Here is a 19,616-nt window from a genome sequence, read left to right on the forward strand (position 1 = left end):
CATACTCTACTCCCTCCTTAGTGACAGTGGTTATTGACAAGCTACTCCTTAATGACAGTGGTTGTTGACAAGTGATGTTTCTTTTTTATTCATTCGTTAGCATTTCGTTTGCTTTTAAATTCATATTATGTACATTTTTGTCTGTTTGCTTTTTTTCTGGTCATGTTTTCACTTTTCGCTTGGTTCTAACAGCCAGTGGTACAGTACACTCATGAATAAATCATCATGGTTTCCGATTGATCGGGAAACAAAGTCAGTTTGTAATTTAATGTCAGGATTGACAAATCCCATTAGAATGTTGGTATGCGCTGCTATTTCGGTTGTCAAACATGCAATTTAAGTCTGGAGTCAGTTCAGTATTATTTAGACTGATTGCGTAATCATCCTGGTTCAGGTCATTTTTTCAAATAACACAGGAGACAACTGTATTATTTTTGAAGCATCGAGGTCGCCCACCATAAGTTTTATCGTCGTAAATTTAGCTCAGTTGGTGACATTGTGCCTAGTCAAAGACTGATAAATTCAAACTTTCGCAGAACCATTACAGTTATTAGATGTAGTTTTCTAAAGTTTTTGTTCAGAATCTTTCATACTGTAATCCAATACTTTGCTATCAAAATTAAGACATTAATAAGCTATCTAGACAGAAGATATTTAAAAGCGCTCATTTAGGAAATTCCCAAATAAATCACCGTTCTCTTAGTCTTGATATATGAAGCTCTGTTTTATATAAACAAAATAAAAGAAATACCTCTGAAATAAATATTGCAAATATTAAATATACTCGAGTAAAATATTTAAGGAATATAAAATATTGAAATAAGTAATTATATTCATTTGAAGTTGAACCGTTTTTCGGCATTGTCTTCATTCGGCAATGATAGCTACGGGGTTACATGTAACTACATGTACATGTAAATAGTTGATCATTGTAGGAAATATTATCTCACGTTCAGCTGTTTGGTTGCACGAATAAGGTGCCTATTAAATTACCACAGAGATTTTCTTAGCTCTACAGACTGTTCATATTCAAAAGAGTAGTTCACTTAGCAAAACTTGACTATTCCCGTTCAACAAGGTCAGATGTTTCGGTCAATTCCCTATAAAAATACAACAACAATGGTTTGCTCATTATGTACTTTCTCTGACATTGAATTTACAGGGAAATTGATCGCAGCATCTTCCACAGATTGGTTTAGCCGTCATTTACCACAAAATATGAAGCAGCTGTAACGCAGAGAACCACGATCAGAAAACAGTCACACTTTTGAAATGAAGAAAAAAAGTGATTGAAAGTTGTTTCCAACGATTTTTTGTTACCAAAATCCAAACAAAACCATGAACAAAAACCTCGACTCCAATATTGGTCTGATCAACGAATCAGGTAGTAATATGGTTACTGTATCTCCGTTATTTACCACTTTAGCTGTTGGTCAACCACCCTATTTTGTATTTCACGAGTACCGCTTTTTGCCCAGACGATTATTAATTTTGTTCAGTTGCTGTCAGACAATCAGTGACTTGAATATCAGTATTGTTTAAATTGTACATTGATGTATTCATCTAGGTTACAATTATGAGGGTTCCGTTCTCTATAATATCTGACACGTCACTGCAGAAACCTAACAAGTCCTACGTTTACAGGAGGCATCACGCATAAAACTTGTCGAACTGTTTGTTCACTGTAGTTTCAAAAATAAACAGAAAGAATTTAACGGATTTATAGAAACCTTAGTATGTATGTATTATGACGAACCGATTGATGAAAGGAATTATGGGAAAACATGAATATATGTTTAAAGTAAAAGGTGAAAACGGATATATTGCGACGGAAATTACAGGATATTAAAACAAAGTAAGCCGGTATTAAGCAAACACCAAACTCCAGCTCCAACGCTAGTTGTTTCACTCAACACATGTACAACTACTAAGTGTTTTTTTTTCAAATCATGTTTGACCTTTCTTTAACCTTGGTTCCCTTGATTACTCTTTTAAATCTGTTTAAAATCATAGCTTTTTTCGCTTGTTTTGAGGTTTATTTTTTATCATTTTTAATGCATTTTGAACCTGTACAAACCAAACAGCTACAGCCAGCACGAAAAAAAATGGCATTCGACTAAACAAACTCCACGCAGAGGCAGACGTTCTCTTAATGAACGCCGTAGGCAAGCCTTTCGAAATTCTCGGACATAATTCAAATCAAACGTCGTTTGACAATCGGGTAACGCTTTGAATCATTTACTTTTCCAAATTTTGCAAGATTCTTGCATTTTCTAAGAGGGCTGACCATAGCGTCTATATTGAATTTCTAAAGACAGACGTTGTCTGGAGTTTGTCGACTAAATTGTACTTAATTATATTTCGATCCTCAGTAGATGCTGCTGTTCTCGAATCAAATTTGGATTTATTCAAAAACGTTTTTTTTCCTTGGAGATAACGTGTACAAAAGAATGTATTTAGTGTTTAAACTTCAGGAAATGTATACATGTTCTCGTTGAAATCGGAAGAAATAGCGTGTTTGTGGAATTAAGCTTGCGGTTGACGTGGTATCTTTTGCCTTAAAATACGTGGCATGTGTACTTTAACAAGATTTGATTCCATGACAATCTTTTTTATCTTGTTTGTTTTTTTTTAATTTAAGTTGCCATTAGGAAATTACATAAAAATAAAGTTTTAATTTGAGGGTGAAGGTGGGGGCGTACATTTTTGTAAAGGCAAGATAATTTTTGGAGTATAATTCCTTAAATATATAAAAGTTGCTTGCAAAAAAATATACGTGTAGTTTTACACTGAGGCTGGTACACTACTATCTGAAAGTAATCCATAACACCGAAATACAGGCTGCTTGAAATGCATGTTACTAGGCGAACCAGGGAATTTTTTTTTATTTTTTTAATTTTTTTTTTGTCGGCGGATAAAATGGCTAATAACGTTCATATCATACAACGGAGGTATAAGACCGAATTAATTCGTTACGGAATTACTAATTTGAGTATTCATAAAAAATTCTTCTGCGATTCTAACACCGACCACATGACCATTCCTAATCAATATTTGATACAAAAACTTCTCAAAATGGCGTTCAACTCGAATTTATTTCATCTTCTAGCAAACCTATTAATGATCTATCAACAAATGTGTCCATATCTTCAACAACTAATTAAAACTTTGCAATTCATTAGTAATTGCAATAAATGATACGAAAATAATAGTGAAAATTATTTTTTGGAGTGTTTCAAATCCATTGAAGCTATTAGACTGACTGACACCGCCCCCACCCCCCCCCACCCTTTTTTAGGGTATCAACATTTCACAACAGGTATGTTTTGCTCGTATTCATAGTAAAGAGTCATATTTAAATGAACGATACAGATTCCTAATAGAAAATCCTTGGCAACAGGGGTGTCGATATAAAAAAATACTTCTAAAAACATTTACATAGAAGTACATGTATTTCAGCCTTTCAAAACTTTGATGCACAACTATAAAACATGTAGACTGCATGTTCTTGATTTAAAAAGGCATTGCTCATCCAATTAGTTTCTTACGGGAATATAAAACACTTTCTTCCCACAAAATCCGCCGGGCTTATCAACCCTCATTTTTTTTTAATATGTTCCGAGTTATAGCTTACATTAACTTTCAGCATTCTTTAAGTGGATATCTCATTTTGTCTTCAAGTATGCTGGAGCAAATATATTTTTATAGAATTTAATGTATTATTGAGTTAATTTCGTAATGTGTTTGGTTGCAATTTCAGTTCGCTTTTTTTTATTATTTTTTTTTTATATTTAAGGGGTGGTTTATGATTAAAAATGTAGGCCGAAAGTAAGGAATATAACTCTTGAAATCAGTGATATATTTGTATCATATTCAATTTCACCAAAGCTTATCAAACTTTCATTTGAAACAGAATGAAATCAGTCCAAGTTACTTTGAACTTACGTGAGATTGATGTAAAATTCTGAATACAAACGTTCCAATTATTTGTAAGAGTTGTTTCTCTCACCCTAGGTCTACCTCCTTAATTAGGCATAAAACTAGCATAACACCACAACAGATTCCACGCACATCTCAGGAGATGTTGGTCATTCAGGTGACAGTATATGACAGACCGTCTTTGTGTCGTTCAACTTTTTCAGTTTTATTTTGAAGTAATGTCATCGCTCTGTTTTCCATGGATTTATTTTCTTTTGTTATCCTTGTCCTTTAGAGCTCACTTAAAGGTGTGTTTACACTTGTTGAAGAACTTCCAAGTAGTGACCTCTGCAAATATATATTATTTTGGATTAAAGTTATAAATACGCTGGTGCATTAGCTGCGTATCACCAAATCCGTTCCTTTTTTCCAATGTTTATTTAGGCCAACATTAATTATATACTACATGTATATAAATATGGGCCAAAATATATAGAAGTTATTATAGATAAGATGTCTTACAAATAATAAAATAAATATATCTTATCATGCAGTTTCTTTTAATGACTTGTGAAAGCTAAAAGCCATTTGACAGAAAAAACAAAACAAAACAAAACAAAACAAAGCAAAACAAAACAAAAACGACACCAAGGCTTTCCAAACGGCATTTCCGTTTTAAGTGACAATCACGCACAATGTGCATTTTATGTTGAATGTTTAAAAACAGTTTTAAAGGTTGATTCGATCTTAAAATACCCCCATCTGTTTCTTATTTAACAAAAATAAAACTTTGAGGAGATCATGAAAAGGTCAACGACAAACAAACACGCATGTATGCTGTGAATTGATAATCATCTACAGATTAGTTTTTTTTTTCTTTTCTCTTTAAAATAACAAGAATAAAAAGATTTCATGACATCAAAAAATAAAAGATGGTGATGCTACTTTGTGATACACAATGCAGTTTCCTGTGTGATAAGAATGATCTACAGATGAGATCACTTCTAACCTCTGATGGGAACTGCCAGAAGAGCCGGCTCTGGGACAGTTCTAAAGGTGACCTAGAACAGTTCTTAGATCCACCTTTTTTGAAAGCTCTATCAGTGTCGGCTCTACGAGAACATTGGAGAGCCGGCTCTCTGCTAGAACTGTCAGAATAGCTGGTTCAAGAACTGTTCTAAATCTGTCATAGAACTGTTCTTCTGATTGTTCTTGGACAGTTTTGTGAGAGGTTAGAACTGATCTCATCTGTACTAACTTCAGTAGCAGTCTTTCTGTAGGTCGTCAGACAGGGGATGATTCGTTTATGTCGAATACTCCCAATATTTAACATCTTTTCATTTTCACATACAGTTACAGACCATAAAACCAGTCTTTAAGTTAGTTTAATATAATTCGGTTGTTGTACACTTTTTGATTTGATGGATCTAAGAGTAAGATGAATCATTATAGATACATGTACATACAGAAGAGATCAGTTCTAACCTCTCACAGAACTGTCCTAGAACTGTCAGAAGAACATTATTTTTTTTGACAGATTTAGAACTGTCCTTGAACCAGCTCTTCTGACAGTTCCCCTGAGAGGTTAGAGCTGATCTTATCTGTATGTCACTTTCTAAATAATACAAATTTGTATACAGATAGGACTTTTATGGTTATGTAAAATATAGCGTATATAGATTGAGAAAGACGGGGTGGTCTACCATTATCAATGTCTTCATTATATGGATTAATGCATGTAATAAAGTAGCAGGTTTTTTTTTTACAAAAATCAGACAAGAGGTGATTCATGCATGTTAAAGACCAACCAAATTTACTTCTATTTCTCATTCAGAATCAGATACAGACCGCATACATGTAACCAGTCTTGGTTTTTCATTTGGGTCTTGCACTTTTGTGATAAAATTTGTAAAGATTGTACATAAAATTAGCATAATGCGAGAGTTATCGTTCTTGATTTGCTTTGATATGGTTGGTTTTACATGTAGTGAGGGATTTATGTTTGATTTTCTCAAAAGTACAGATATGAATACAAAAAAAGACTTATGTTTCCTAAAAATATAGCATCTGATGATCGAAAAAAAAAAACATTGCTCGGTGGGTTTTTCAACACGAATCACCTGTGCCATAGGTAATGTCTGAATTTTATATGGCTGGTACTAAATACACACACTAGTTTTTCAATTTCAGTATATACGAAATGAGTAGTTATTATTATTTTTTTTTTGGAAGACTTGTTGCACCATGCTCGAATTTCATGTTTGAACTTCAGTTTTAAGGCTTTGGAAGCTATTTGTATCGATGTTATGCATTCCATATATAAAAAGCATTTAAAGAAGTGTCAGTTTTTCTGCACTAAAAAGCTTGTCACAGAATTGTTTCATAAATCCAGTCACGTTTTGTAAATCATATTGAAGGTTCCTTTTTTTAATTTGATCAAAGACCGTTAGAGCAAGAATTTGATTGATTGGAAAATAAAACAAAGCCTTGTATGAGTAAATATCAACATTGACAGAATTTTTGATAAGGTTATTTTTGACAATTTACAGAGCTTTCTATCTGATATCGGTTTCAAAAATGATTACATTTGTATTAGCACATAACTGTTAATGCAGTTCCAGTGTGTTCTGTAACTGTTTTCATGTCGACTGATTGTAGTTTAAGGAGGGTAAGGGACTTAACTCTTGAAATCAGTGATATGTTTTTATCTTATTCAATTTCACCAAAGCCTTTTAAGCTTTCCTCTGAAACATAATGAAATCAGTCCAAGTTACTTTGATGTTTACATGATATTAATGTAAAGTGCTGAAAACAAACGTTCCAATGATTTCTAAGAGTTGTGTATCGCTTACCCTAGGTCTACATGTACCTCCTTAACTTCCACAGGCCGATATTTCCTGTATTTCTATATGGGATATTTTTGTCAATCGTACAGAACCTGCTGTGCTATAATATATACATTTGTACATCAACAATTGATCCGATTGGGTGTTTAATGCTACATGTAGCCATCAGAAGTATATTATTTAATATGAACTAACTCTGACGCATTATTCTTACTTCATTTATGTCTAAATGTCACTTTATCTCTTCTGCAATGTATATCGCGTGCTTGTTGGAGAAACAGAGGCTACATAAACCAATTCTTAGCTTTTAGAATCAATTATGCCTCGGTCTTAGATCAAATAAACGACTCCTACATGATGCTAACACGCTACCACGAGACCACTATGACGGTTAAGTGCCTATAGAAAATAGCATTAAGATGCACTCAATCATACATGAAGACAAAACGGCAATGTGCACACTATTTTACTGATCATTTACATGTAAATCTTGGGCGACCGTAGGAGGCAAACCAGGTTCTGCTTCAATAATTACTCTGCTAACAAGTTTTTTTTTTCAATTACGACGAACTTGAATGCTTCGATTCCAAAATATTATCATTAATTCTGCTATCCTGCAGGATGTACATGTATAAATCATTACAAGCCTCCAAAACCATGAGCATTAAGTGGAACTAAACCAGAGTTTTCAGAAATAAACTTAGCATACATACATTTACATTTGTAGATGTAGACAGGCAGAATGGCAGTTATGTAAGAAGGAACTCACGGGAACCAGGAATTTAAGTACATGTATGTCGTGAATAAAACTTAGAGATTAAGAACTCTTAGACTATATCAATACCTGATGTAATGAATGACGGATCTTATAAATTTCACACGAATTTAAACCGACATTGACGCACAATCTTGGAGAAGTATAGGGTAATTTTAATTTTAATTTTATTTTGGTCCACTGGGTCAAATTGGTACGTAAATAGTGTAAAAATTAGCAAATTGTAGCCAGCCAGGGTCCTTCTTTTTCTGGACGTTCTCCCTTTTCCAAAAGGCATGTGATTCACTTTGGTCTAAATTATATCTCATTTCGTTGATAATAGTCTATGCATATCATGAACATCGTTACCAATATATCTTGGTGCTAAGTGATGCATGTGACTTCTTTTTTTAACTTTTATTTGATAATTTAGTCGTTCATTCATTCATTCGTTCACTCATTCGTTCATTAATTAATTAATTCATTCATTCATTCATTCCTTTATGTTTGTTTACTTGATTTTCTGCTTTTTCTTAATTGTTTTACCAGGAACAACTTTGTAATACGAGGGGATTTGGGGAACTCTGCAAGTGTTGCCTTTCAGACCAAATTTGGTTCTGCATTTTTTCAACAAAAAAAACAAACAACAAAACAAAAAACAAAAACCAAAAAAAGCAACTAGCCGACAATGCGTTAATTGCATTTTGCTCCTTTTCCCGACTACCATGAAATTTGATCTACCGTAGATTCACATCATACTTAAATACAGTTAACGTATGTTTGTTGACAATCCAGTAAGAATGTCTGACGGCACTTGCAATGTACATGTACCTCAAAGGATTCCCACTGTGCAAAAAGATTAAGTTACGATCGCATTTGAAATCATGTGCGCCACAAAATGACCTAACTTGCATGAATGTCACAGCTGAGACTATAATTTATATCCTTCAAACAGTATCATATATTGTTCTCATATCATTCGATATTCCACGTGCATGCCGCTCCTTCTGAATCATTGCGTAAACATAAAAGTGATTCGCGTATCGATCAAAAAATAAAAAAAATATCAATTTTACAAGTACCAATTTTTTTTCAGATTTGTCATAACCGATCCCCCCTTTTTTATAAAGGCTTCTTTTGTTTAAGACTAATTCAAATTGCATACAATTTATATAGCATTTAGAAGATTTATCGGGTTTCATCTTAATTCACAGTTCGGATAGAACAAGTGTAGGGGCACAAAAAGAGGGTATAAATTTTAAAAATTGAATTTCTTCACAGAAAACAATATCTTCACCATATTATTCAAAAAAACGAATACTAAGAAAGATAACTCTGTCCACCTTCAGTTTTATTTTAAACTTTCCTATATAGGTCTCAGTATCGTATTAATTTTCCCATAGACTTCTATAGTGAAGTGCATATTTTTAGGATTTTTAAAAAAATATGTAAATTGATTCAATAAAACTTTCACTTATGTAGCATTTCTAAGGACATGTGAAAAAATAATTTCCCGCAAAGAAAATAGGGTGAGTCCACGAAGATCGGACAGAAAAGTAGTCTCGAACTATAAATAGCCATTTTCCCTACTTCCACTTTCGTTTTGCACTCACCAAACCAACCTTTTCAGTGGAACATTTTTATGATATTATGTTAGATTTTCTTTTAAAAAAGTTCTTCATCTTACAGTGTGATGTTTGCTCTATTTTATAAGTCATTGTTCATATCTTTTGACAAAATATTAGTCGTACACCTGCTCAGGGATATGCAATACGATACTGGTACCTATAACTGTATACTGGTTGAGAAAAGGAGGAGTACATTATATATAGATTTACCTCAGGATCATGCAAAAAGAAAATGCAATGTAAAGAATATAAATTGACCAACTTAACCATGAGGGAGAAAACATCTTGTTTAATTATTTTACAAAGGCTTCTATCGGATTTGAACATGATAAGCATTTATAGATGACTTTAGAACTGCTAAAAAAAGGTAAAACGCCAAAAAAAAAAAAAAAATTGGAAATGGACCGAAATCTATTCAACTTCCATTTCCTTTCCAGGCGAGGATCCAAGTTCTGGCTTGCTGGGTGTATGCCCCCTAAAATCGGAGGGGGGAGGTGCTTTGCATGAAATCTTGATTTTTGACAAATACACAATCATGTATTTCTCCCGTTCATGTGAGATATAATGGTTGATGCTTTAACAGTAATTCATCATCGTATTTTCATTTCATTTGATCAGTTTATAAGTATGGTAATCTTCTCTCCAGTAACAATATATAATTCATCTACGAACAGTATTATTTTCAAACCTATCATAAATACATGCACTACCCTTGCTGTTTTAGCTTCATGTACGGCATACATGTACATACATTATAACCAGCACTTATCGAGAATGTGTAGCGCTTACACACCAAGATGAGTCCAAAGTACGGTACGGTACCTTGGGTTACTGGTTAAGTCGGGCGTACAGGGGCTAATACAAGAAGCGCCGACAGACATCCGTCACTCTTTGAACAGTAATTTTCTTTCACCGGGGGTAGGGGGTGAACTGCAGACGCTTTGAATTGTTCAATAAATATTAAAATAATTTTGATAGTGTTTATAGTGTTTATAACAAGTCTCAAGAATCATTATTTAAGAGGACTGGTGACTGGTGACTGGTGACTTTTTTATTGACCGATTTGTGTTTACAAGGTAAATGCGCAAGGTCAACGAAGTACGTCCTGTCACTCCCACATATAATTACTAACGTGTGACGCAAACAGAATCAGGTGTTTCCCCCAAAAATCGTCTATTTACAGTTGTGACAACCTTATGAAATATACAACTATAAAATGTTATTTCTGATATGTTCAAAATTGTTGATATTTCGAGCATTTTAATTCCTTAATCATAATCAGTTTTTGGAATATGTAGCACATAAATAGACCCTCAATAGACCAGAATTTTTTATATTTGTACATATCGAAAATATCAGTTAATTTATAAAAGCTCTATTACAGAAGATAATCTTGCTCTCCATGCATAAGAGGGGTTCCGCTCAAAAAAATGAAGAAGATGGGTATACCCTATCATTTGCTCAATTTGGCACAGAGTTCAACTTTATTGACCACGTAAAGGGTGGTTTCAACAACTGAATCACCCCCTCTCGAATCCATCACGCCCCGATTTAATTTTAGTGGCAAGAAACGAAGACTCTTTTCCTTGAATTAGCGTTGGTATGAATTAGGTGAACATCCGAAAAAATACAGCCTCGGGGAAAATTATATACAAGGAAATGAAACGAAAGAAATGTTTGTGTGACGTCAGTCTCGTATGCCGCGCTAGAACTATCTTGTCAAAATCCAGGTTTGGCATCATTAATTTAGTTCGTTACATTAATTTTTCTAATAAATACGATATGCTTGTTTACTTCGTAGTCATTCGGCAGCTTACAATTAAAAAGACAAAGTAAGTAATTGATAATTGATAACTTTTTATACGTTCGGACATCATGTATTTTGGCTATTATAGGCGATATCCCCGGCGAGATCTTCACGTTAACATTTATCTCCAATTTACAGTTCACTCAATAGAACTCAAAGTTTTATTGCTTATAAATTACTTGGTATATTAAGTTTACACAAATAAGCACAGTTTTCATACGTACATGTACATTTATGTAGTTACATGTACGATATTACAACACTAAACAATATTTTTTTTGTTCATAAAAATCTAATGGTTCGTGCGATCGTAATTTTTGTCTCCTATATATATCATTATACTTTTTTTCATTGTCGCTGACGTGATTTTGGATAAAAAATCAGATATAAAATAATTAAATTATATGCTTGTACTAACTCGGTGGACTCGTGTAAGTGTGCTTGCATCGAGTCCTGGAATAGAGTAGTTTCGATACTCGGAAGAGTCATGCCAAAGGTTAGAAAATTTTCCTCAGTCGAGAACGCGTTAAAAAGAGAAATACCATTTATTGGCTAACATAAATATGTACACGTAGTTTGTATGGCAAAAGAGAGACAATCCTGGTTTATCTCAATTAACAATCGATATGCATGTAGTTATATAGAATTTGCTAATCTCATTAGATAAACGGCTTTATATGGGCATATGAGATCAGTTCTAACCCCTCACAAAACTGTTTTAGAACTGTCGTAAGAACATTTATTTTCTAAGACAGATTTAGGACAGTTCTACAGCCACCTCTTAGAGCCGACACTGTTAGAATTGTCAGAAGAGCGAGATCTAGTAGCAGAACTGTCAGATGAGCTGGCTCTAGAAATGTTCTATGACACTTTTATAACTGTTCTAGAGCCGGCTCTTCTGACAGTTCCCCTGAGAGGTTAGAACTGATCTTATCTATACGTTTAATGTAATGTTTCATTTGTCGTTGAAACACATCTTTGAACTAGTTATATTTTTTATGGCCACGTCCACAATTTAGTGGACTGCGTACTTTTATTGGTGACTGTGTATTGCTTTTTTATTTTGTAACATGGACGGAGCGTCGATCAGCGATGTCCTATTTACATTTGTATGTGGAATGTAAGCCCAGAACTATGAATGGCTAAAAATATAACGTTTGTGTCCATTTTGGACATGGACGCTTCATTGAAATTTTGCTACGGTCAACGCTTTTACACGCTGATAAAAAATCAAAAATGAAACATTCAAATATTAAGTGAATATATAAATGTTAATTATCCTTTAGAGACAAATGACTGTCTTTGAGTCATAATAATGTGCCAGAATGGGTTGACATGCCTACTTATTGCTTCTGTGAGATAAAATAATAAAAATATCCGGCTCAACGTGTCGGACACCTACAAATCAAGGTTTGTTCGATTGAATACAAGCTCTCGTTCTGTGTGAAATATCTGCCATGGTACATGTAGTAGGTATTATTGTACATGTAATAAACGGATCAATGTACGTTAGATTGCATGTACTGCATGTTTATGCATATGTATATGGTGAACAATTTTCAGAGGAAAGGTGAGAACTTGCTGTAAACTGCAGTTTAATATGGACGTTCGACCAAAGGTTACAATACCCAAACCATTTAGTTCTGTAATGCATGCATGAATTTGGAAAACTAATCCATATACTTACTTACTACTAACCCTACTTGCAGACGTCACTGCTATTTTCTCTTGCATGCATGTGTCAGTACTACATAGCTTTTTTTTTCAACAAAAACCAAATCAGGAGCAAAAATGAAATATCGTGTAAAAAATCATTTAACAATCTACCAATAACTATCCTTAATGTCCGACACAATCTAATGCTCAGAGAGAAGTTTCTGTTTGAAAGCTTTTACATACCCATAAATTAAATGTACATGTATACCGCGGAGTGATACGTTATCAGGAAACGGTAATAGGTCGGTGAATGATATTAAATACGACCAAATTATAACTATACTAGATGACCTGAAAAAATAAACATATTGTACATGCAGCCTGCCCTGTGGTATGTGGGTTTACTCGTTCATCGGAGACCAATTGGCGACCTCGGGCTGACATTTTTATCCAAGTGGGGTTCTTGTCTCTTTGACATATTTACCAAACCTATTCTCGTTATACTTGTATGCATCAATAATCTTTAGGCGATCCCAATACCCGGGATTTACTATCACAAGTGTGCATGTGATATGCTTTACCATAAAATTGTTTGGATTTACTTTGTGGTAAAGGTATAAACAGCAATAATCAAACAAAACAAAAACTATATATAACATGTTTTTGTTTTGTTTGTTTGTTTGTTTGTTTGTTTATACCTTTGGTCTTCAAAAAGATACATGACCTTTATACATGTACATGTATAATACTTTTAAAAGACATTTTATTGATAAGGTCATACATGTACATGTATCTTTCTACACGCCATTGTGGTTCACTAGTGTACATGTTTGCTACATTGGAAAAAAGAGAAAAGAACTTTACATTGACCTAGAACACGGGTACATGTACATAGTTACTCACATACAGACGGACAAACAGAATACGTGCGGATTTGAGGAAACAGCGCTCACTCACAGCAAGCATTCAATATCCAAATGCTTATTACATTTAAGTATCAGTCTTTATACAAAAAATCATTCGGGAGGTGAATCATACATGTCAAATCTCACCGAATGCAGTTTTCTTTCTTGACCAGAAACCATTATAGGTCATGTACATGTACATGTAACCCCCGTCTTTATTCTTCATATCAGGGTTGCGCTTTTGAGATAAAATTTATATAGACTGTACATGAAATTAAAACTTTGATATTAGTAGGAGGTTAAAGTGTATTTTTTTTTCAAAAGTACAGATCTAAATACAGAAAGAACTATTATCACTTAAAAATATAGCATATGTAGACTGAAAATGCATCATCTGATCCATGGGCTTTTTCTACATCATTAATCATCGTACCTTAGGCAGTGCATGTCTGAATTTTATACGGATTGGTACTTCAGTGGTTATGTAATACATTTTGTAATACCCCAAAATTTGCTTCACACAAACAAAAAGTAAGAAGATGTAAAGTACAATCATGCTATTTGTTTTTGAGTGACAGTTATTGTCGGAATATAACATAATATTAGGTGCTAGTTTGTCATAGGAAAGAATTTACCTACATTTGTTGGTAAACAATAATTTAGAGTTCATTACCTTAATCATCGGAAGGAACATCCTACATAATCCTTCAAACCGTATAAAAGCAAATTAACAGAGCCACGATTCCATACCGATACTTACGTTCAGAAAAGGTACTTCTTACTGTCTCATTAGTTTTTTTCTGTATACATGTGTAAATACATGTACATACTTAGTCTGTACAGTATTATTATATATACAATGTTTTGTTTAAAAATGAAACTGGGAAATATATATTTATAATGTATATTTGTATGTATTGCGCCAAAATACACATGTACAATCAATTTAGCAAATATCATTCGGGTTGAAATGTGGGCCATTAAAAGGCAAATTTTTCGAAAGATATGTCTCCATCGCTCTATATTGCATATTCCTATAATGTTTAAGAGTACAATTTTTTTTCTTATAATACAATGATTCGCTCTATTTCAGATGATGCTATACAGGATTGCTTGTTTTCTGCTGGTATTGCAGTTTGTTACATGTGCAACAAACGTTCTACGAAATGGCGATGGCTGGTCGGAAACAAAAACAAAAAAATCAAAGGTAAACACTTATGTGGTGCATGTAATACCTGTACATGTACACACCCTCTACGTACATGTATATAGAATTGAAGAACGAATGAACCATTTCACCTCTTTCTCAGCCAAAAGTAAAATTATTTTTCAAGCTCGTGTAAATTTACGTACAAAATTTTCAGCTACATATGTAATTGATAATACTTGTGCTACCTTCTAATTTGTCTTTCACGATCGATCCATAATCATTATGGCAGAAAGGGATTTTTTTTATTAATATTTATAATAGTTATTTTCAGTTTCATTATAAATTGCATGTATATTGTGCTGTATGTCATTTGCTTTGTTAGGGAATCATCGTAGGGTTATCTTTATAACTACTTGTCAGTTACACCTTTTTTTAAATGAATGATTAATTTCCGGATGCATTTCGCCTAATTGTTGTAACATTACTAAGAACTTTAAATATTTATCAAATTTTATTAAATTACGTTTTATTAAACTTGAAGCCCAACGCAGACGCACAATTTGCATATTCATGCTAGTAATTTGTCACCTATCGAATTACAAGATAAAAACGATATGTTTGTGTGTATAGTAATGAGATAAATGACATCATACATGCTTGAATATGTAGTTATGTTGTATAAATTAAGAGCGGAATTGGACGGATTTTTGTCTTATTTTAGTAATAAGTTAAACATTTAGTGTCTCAATTACATGTACATGTATTAGCCCTTTACTTAAAGTATTTACGTGATTAACAAGTACAAATGTAATAAGTTGATGTGTAATAGCAAAGATTTTCGCATCATATCGTGGACATGTAAACCTTCGGAATTCTCTTCTCTAGCCATCTCACTCTATGAAGCGATAGATATGACCATGAAAAGGGCGGTAACCGATGTAAAGTATTAAAGCTTGACCGTGAAGGATACATGTTTAAAGTTTGTTAGGCTTTCGGTTAAGGTGATACATGTAGCTGCACCTAATAACAGGAGATTTGAGATGTGCAATAATTAAGTACATGTTAGAAAAATAAAGGGCATATAAAACTGCAAGTAATTGTATGTGCAAAATCATAGATTAAGTCTCTCTTTACCACAGGTTGTAGCTGAACCATATACAAGCAAAATATCAAATCACCCAGAGGTTCCATTTGGACAGCTAACCGACTATATGTCTCCACACGACTTATCCCTGCTTCATTATATGATGAATTCCCCATTCTGGAGGCAAATATTGAGACTACAGACGGGTTGGTCACCAATACCAAGGGACGATCGTAGATACTGGAATACACCTGTTATGGAAAGAGCGAATGGATTCGGGCCTCATTTTGTGGATCCTAGAACGAAAGGTCCTACACTTCAAGAAATCTTAAACGAAAATGCTCCGGCACCTGTTATTAGGCAAGGTTATGGTGTAGGGATTGTGGATCCACGAACGGCCACTGTTAATTCAGACTCGAAACTAAGGGTCTTTGATGATGTCCAAAATAATGATCAACACAAGTTTGATCCATTCGTAGAAATAAGGAAACCTGTAGATTTTCATAATAATGATCCGATTGTTCATACTGTCGAGACAAACAAAAAAGGTAAAACACAAGAGCCCAAACAGGTATCTAAAAATCTTCTAACAAATAGTAAAGCAGCTTCTAAAGTCATTAAACCCATAACTAAAATTTCTAACACAAGTATGAAGGACATTGTTAACAACCCAGATGAAAACATTGAACAACGTTCTGCAATTCAACTGACCAATCAAGGAACAAATGATGCAATGACAGTAAAACCCAATGCTGTTCAAAAACAAATCGTTTATGAAAGTGTAAATGGACCAGTCGATATTGAGAGCAAACCGAAACTTCAACACCAAATAAGTTCACATCCGTTGGAAGCCGAAAAACGATACAGAGCGGGAATAATCGATCCAAGAATATCCGTTAAATCGGATATGAAAGCAATAATAAGAAAATCTGTACAAGTGCCTTTAATTCCGCTGGTTAATTTGGCGGACAAACCGACAATAGAAAAGGAAAACGATAATTTTGTACAAAACATCAAAATAAAACCAGGTGACACGTTTAAATCCCCTGTTCCGTTGCCTAGCGACGTTTTGCTTGACACGCAACAGGGAAATGTCCCATTACAGGACCAATCACACATGCAAATGCCTGTAAACTTGGAAAACAATGGGCAACCAACACCGGACACTTCTAACATCGGCAATATCCCTGGTGACAATTCAGCATCTGGGACATCTGAAATTGAGCGGAAACCATACCTTGGTAAAACGTTCAAGTCTGGCATCATAGACCCAAGAACGATATGAACTGCACGAACTAAATGAAATTTTTCATGGAAATTATGCAGCATTAAGTACCTTTCTGTGTAAGAATCGGACTATGGGTGACACATCATTTTTCTCAGTTTGGTCTATTTTGCCTCAAATATATTCAATATAAAACAACCGAAAAGATATTGAAATTTATATTGAAGCATCTGTGACGAAGATATCGTTTGACTGTTTATCTAGGGGAAAATTGCGAGAAATTTTCCCGACATTTTTTTATAATGCATTTCAACTTTTAATTAAAATTTGACCTATTAATATCTTTAAAAGCCAATTAAAACCTTACGCGCACTTTATTTCTGGAGACACTACCGCTACAGCCTTGGTTCCCTTGATTACTCTTGAATAATGCAAATATATTTCCACGTTTTTTTTTCTTCATGTGTGACACCTTATTCACATATTGCCTGATTCGTAGACCGTCAAATACTCAAAATTTGACATTACAAACGCTAATGAAATCGGATGACCTTGTATATCACTTAAGTGCACGCTCCACGCAGTGCCAGACGTTCGTTTCCTCTCTTACTAAACGCTGCTTACTAACCTTTCGAAATTTTCGGATATTATTCAAATCAAACGTCGTTTCACAATCGAATGACATCGCGGAAAATCATTCATTTTTCACGACTTTGCAAGATTCTTGCGTTTTAAGAGAGGGTTGGCTGAAGCGTCTAGAATGAATTTGGAACGTCAAACGCTGTTCGGAGCTTGATATTACATTTGTACGTAAGATTGTGTACCATGCATTCAGAACTTTAAAGGATAATTATGAAATCCAATTGAACGATACCTTTTGTACTTTTGTAAGTGTCTGGTATTGTTATTGCGTGTATTATGAATGTGTAAATAAAAATTCGAAACGTATGTTTTATTTTAATCAGTTTATTTAACATGGCCGAAACTCTATACTAAAAAAACGAAATTGGAATCAAACGAAATCTCAAAACAGGTCAGTACAATGGCAGATTAATGGGCAGGAACAAGGGTTGGAGTCGGTCAGGCAAAGTGAGCAAATGATAGCCTGGGAAATCACACACCCCCCCTTTTTATAAACTGGATCCGCTCTGCTAAATAATATTGTTTATACATGTAGTTATAGCATTGAAAGAGTAATCGAGGGAACCAAGGTTATAGCGGTAATCAAAAGAATGTAATCCAGGGACAAAGACCAGACATGGAAAACAGACATACACAACAAAGAACATAAAGTAACTAAGATCATACATACAAAGTACATGTAACAAAGGCAAAAGAGCAACTTGAAATAATCTTTAACAAATATATTGCGAATGTCTCCAAACAAAAATGACTTGGTTTTATTACTGGAGACACGTGATGAAAGTCATAAACGCAGCTTTAACAAAAAGGTGATAAATCCAGATTAAAAAACCAAGAATCCCCATGTTAGGGATACTGGATAACTATAAAAAAAAAAAAAAAAAAAAAAAAAAAAAAAAAAAAAAAAAAAAAAAAAAAAAAAAAAACATAATTTACATTATGCGCGCTGTTCATACTCCATTGAATATTCAGCGTATATGGAAAAAATCATGCTCAATAATCGTAATTTTCATGCAAAAGAACCATTTTCTTCTGTATTTATATCGGAATATAATGATATTTAAGAGAAATAACAAAGTATTAGGCACAAATTCTATCCTTAAGCGACGCACTAAATGGTAATGACTTTCTGAATTCGAGTTTTTCAGCTTGTCCCAGGTAACATTTTTCATTATATTACATGTATATATACTAAACCACAATTTCATATAAATAACATATGATTGTAGAAGATATCATTTCCTTATCAGACAAGGAGGTCTGGCAGTTATTTTGGTAACATACTATGACGTTCTTATGATGTCACAGAAAACTAATTCGTCACATATGGGAGTGTGTCACGTGTGAAAAAAATGGAAGCGGCAAACTAATTGTAGAAGCGAAGAACGAAGACTTGGAATGAAGAAAGGGTGATAATTTTATTGCTAAATAAATGTTATTTTGCTACAGGTTTTATATATACATGTAATTGTACCGCAAAATTACCCTCGAGTCGAAAAATCAGGCAGCGGGTGTTTCACCATATCTTAAGATGATCAATGAAGCTGTTTAAGGAGGTAGACCTAGAATAAGGGACACAAAATCATAGGAACGTTTGTATACAGCATTTTACATCAATCGCATTTAAGCATCAAAGTAACTAATTTCATTCAGTTTCCAATGAAAGCTTGAAAGACTTTAGTGCAATTGAATGCGATACAAACATATCACTGATTTCATGAGTTACATTGTATGTCCCTTACCCTAGGTCTACCTCCTTAAATACATGTACGTTTATTTGTTACGTCCTGTAACAACTCTTCAATATTTTTTTTCTTGTATCTTTTATGTAACCAAAATTTACGCTCTTATTACCGAATACAATTTTTATGAGACCTACTGAATGATTTCCAATTGAAAGATTATGGGGATTTTAAGACATGCTTGAATCACTAATCTTAAGCTTACGTGCAAGCCTGTTTTTAAGGCAGAGCTGTACATAATTATACCTAATACTTGTGC

At 33.8% G+C, this 19,616-nt stretch overlaps 1 protein-coding gene across 1 annotated transcript; it reads left to right on the top strand.

The window, feature by feature from the left end:
• The first annotated feature begins 14,266 nt into the window (after nt 1–14,266).
• On the top strand, nt 14,267–17,921 carry LOC148601650 (uncharacterized). Its single transcript, XM_088556302.1, has 3 exons — nt 14,267–14,285; nt 14,608–14,721; nt 15,804–17,921. The coding sequence occupies exons 2-3, from the start codon at nt 14,608–14,610 to the stop codon at nt 17,031–17,033; spliced, it is 1,344 nt and encodes a 447-aa protein (XP_088412428.1). The 5' UTR covers nt 14,267–14,285; the 3' UTR covers nt 17,034–17,921.
• The last annotated feature ends 1,695 nt before the right edge of the window (nt 17,922–19,616 follow it).

This window comes from Perna viridis, chromosome 12 (genome assembly GCF_037379345.1).
Source record: "Perna viridis isolate PV_CMFRI_1.1 ecotype Kerala chromosome 12, ASM3737934v1, whole genome shotgun sequence".
Lineage (NCBI taxonomy): Eukaryota > Metazoa > Mollusca > Bivalvia > Mytilida > Mytilidae > Perna > Perna viridis.

What these genes read in the sequence shown, in the direction of transcription:
- LOC148601650 (XM_088556302.1), top strand. Translation starts at nt 14,608, where the DNA reads ATGATGCTATACAGGATTGCTTGTTTTCTGCTGGTATTGCAGTTTGTT. An exon ending in CAAAAACAAAAAAATCAAAG is followed by an intron (nt 14,722 to 15,803) that starts GTAAACACTTAT and finishes TCTTTACCACAG; the next exon opens with GTTGTAGCTGAACCATATAC.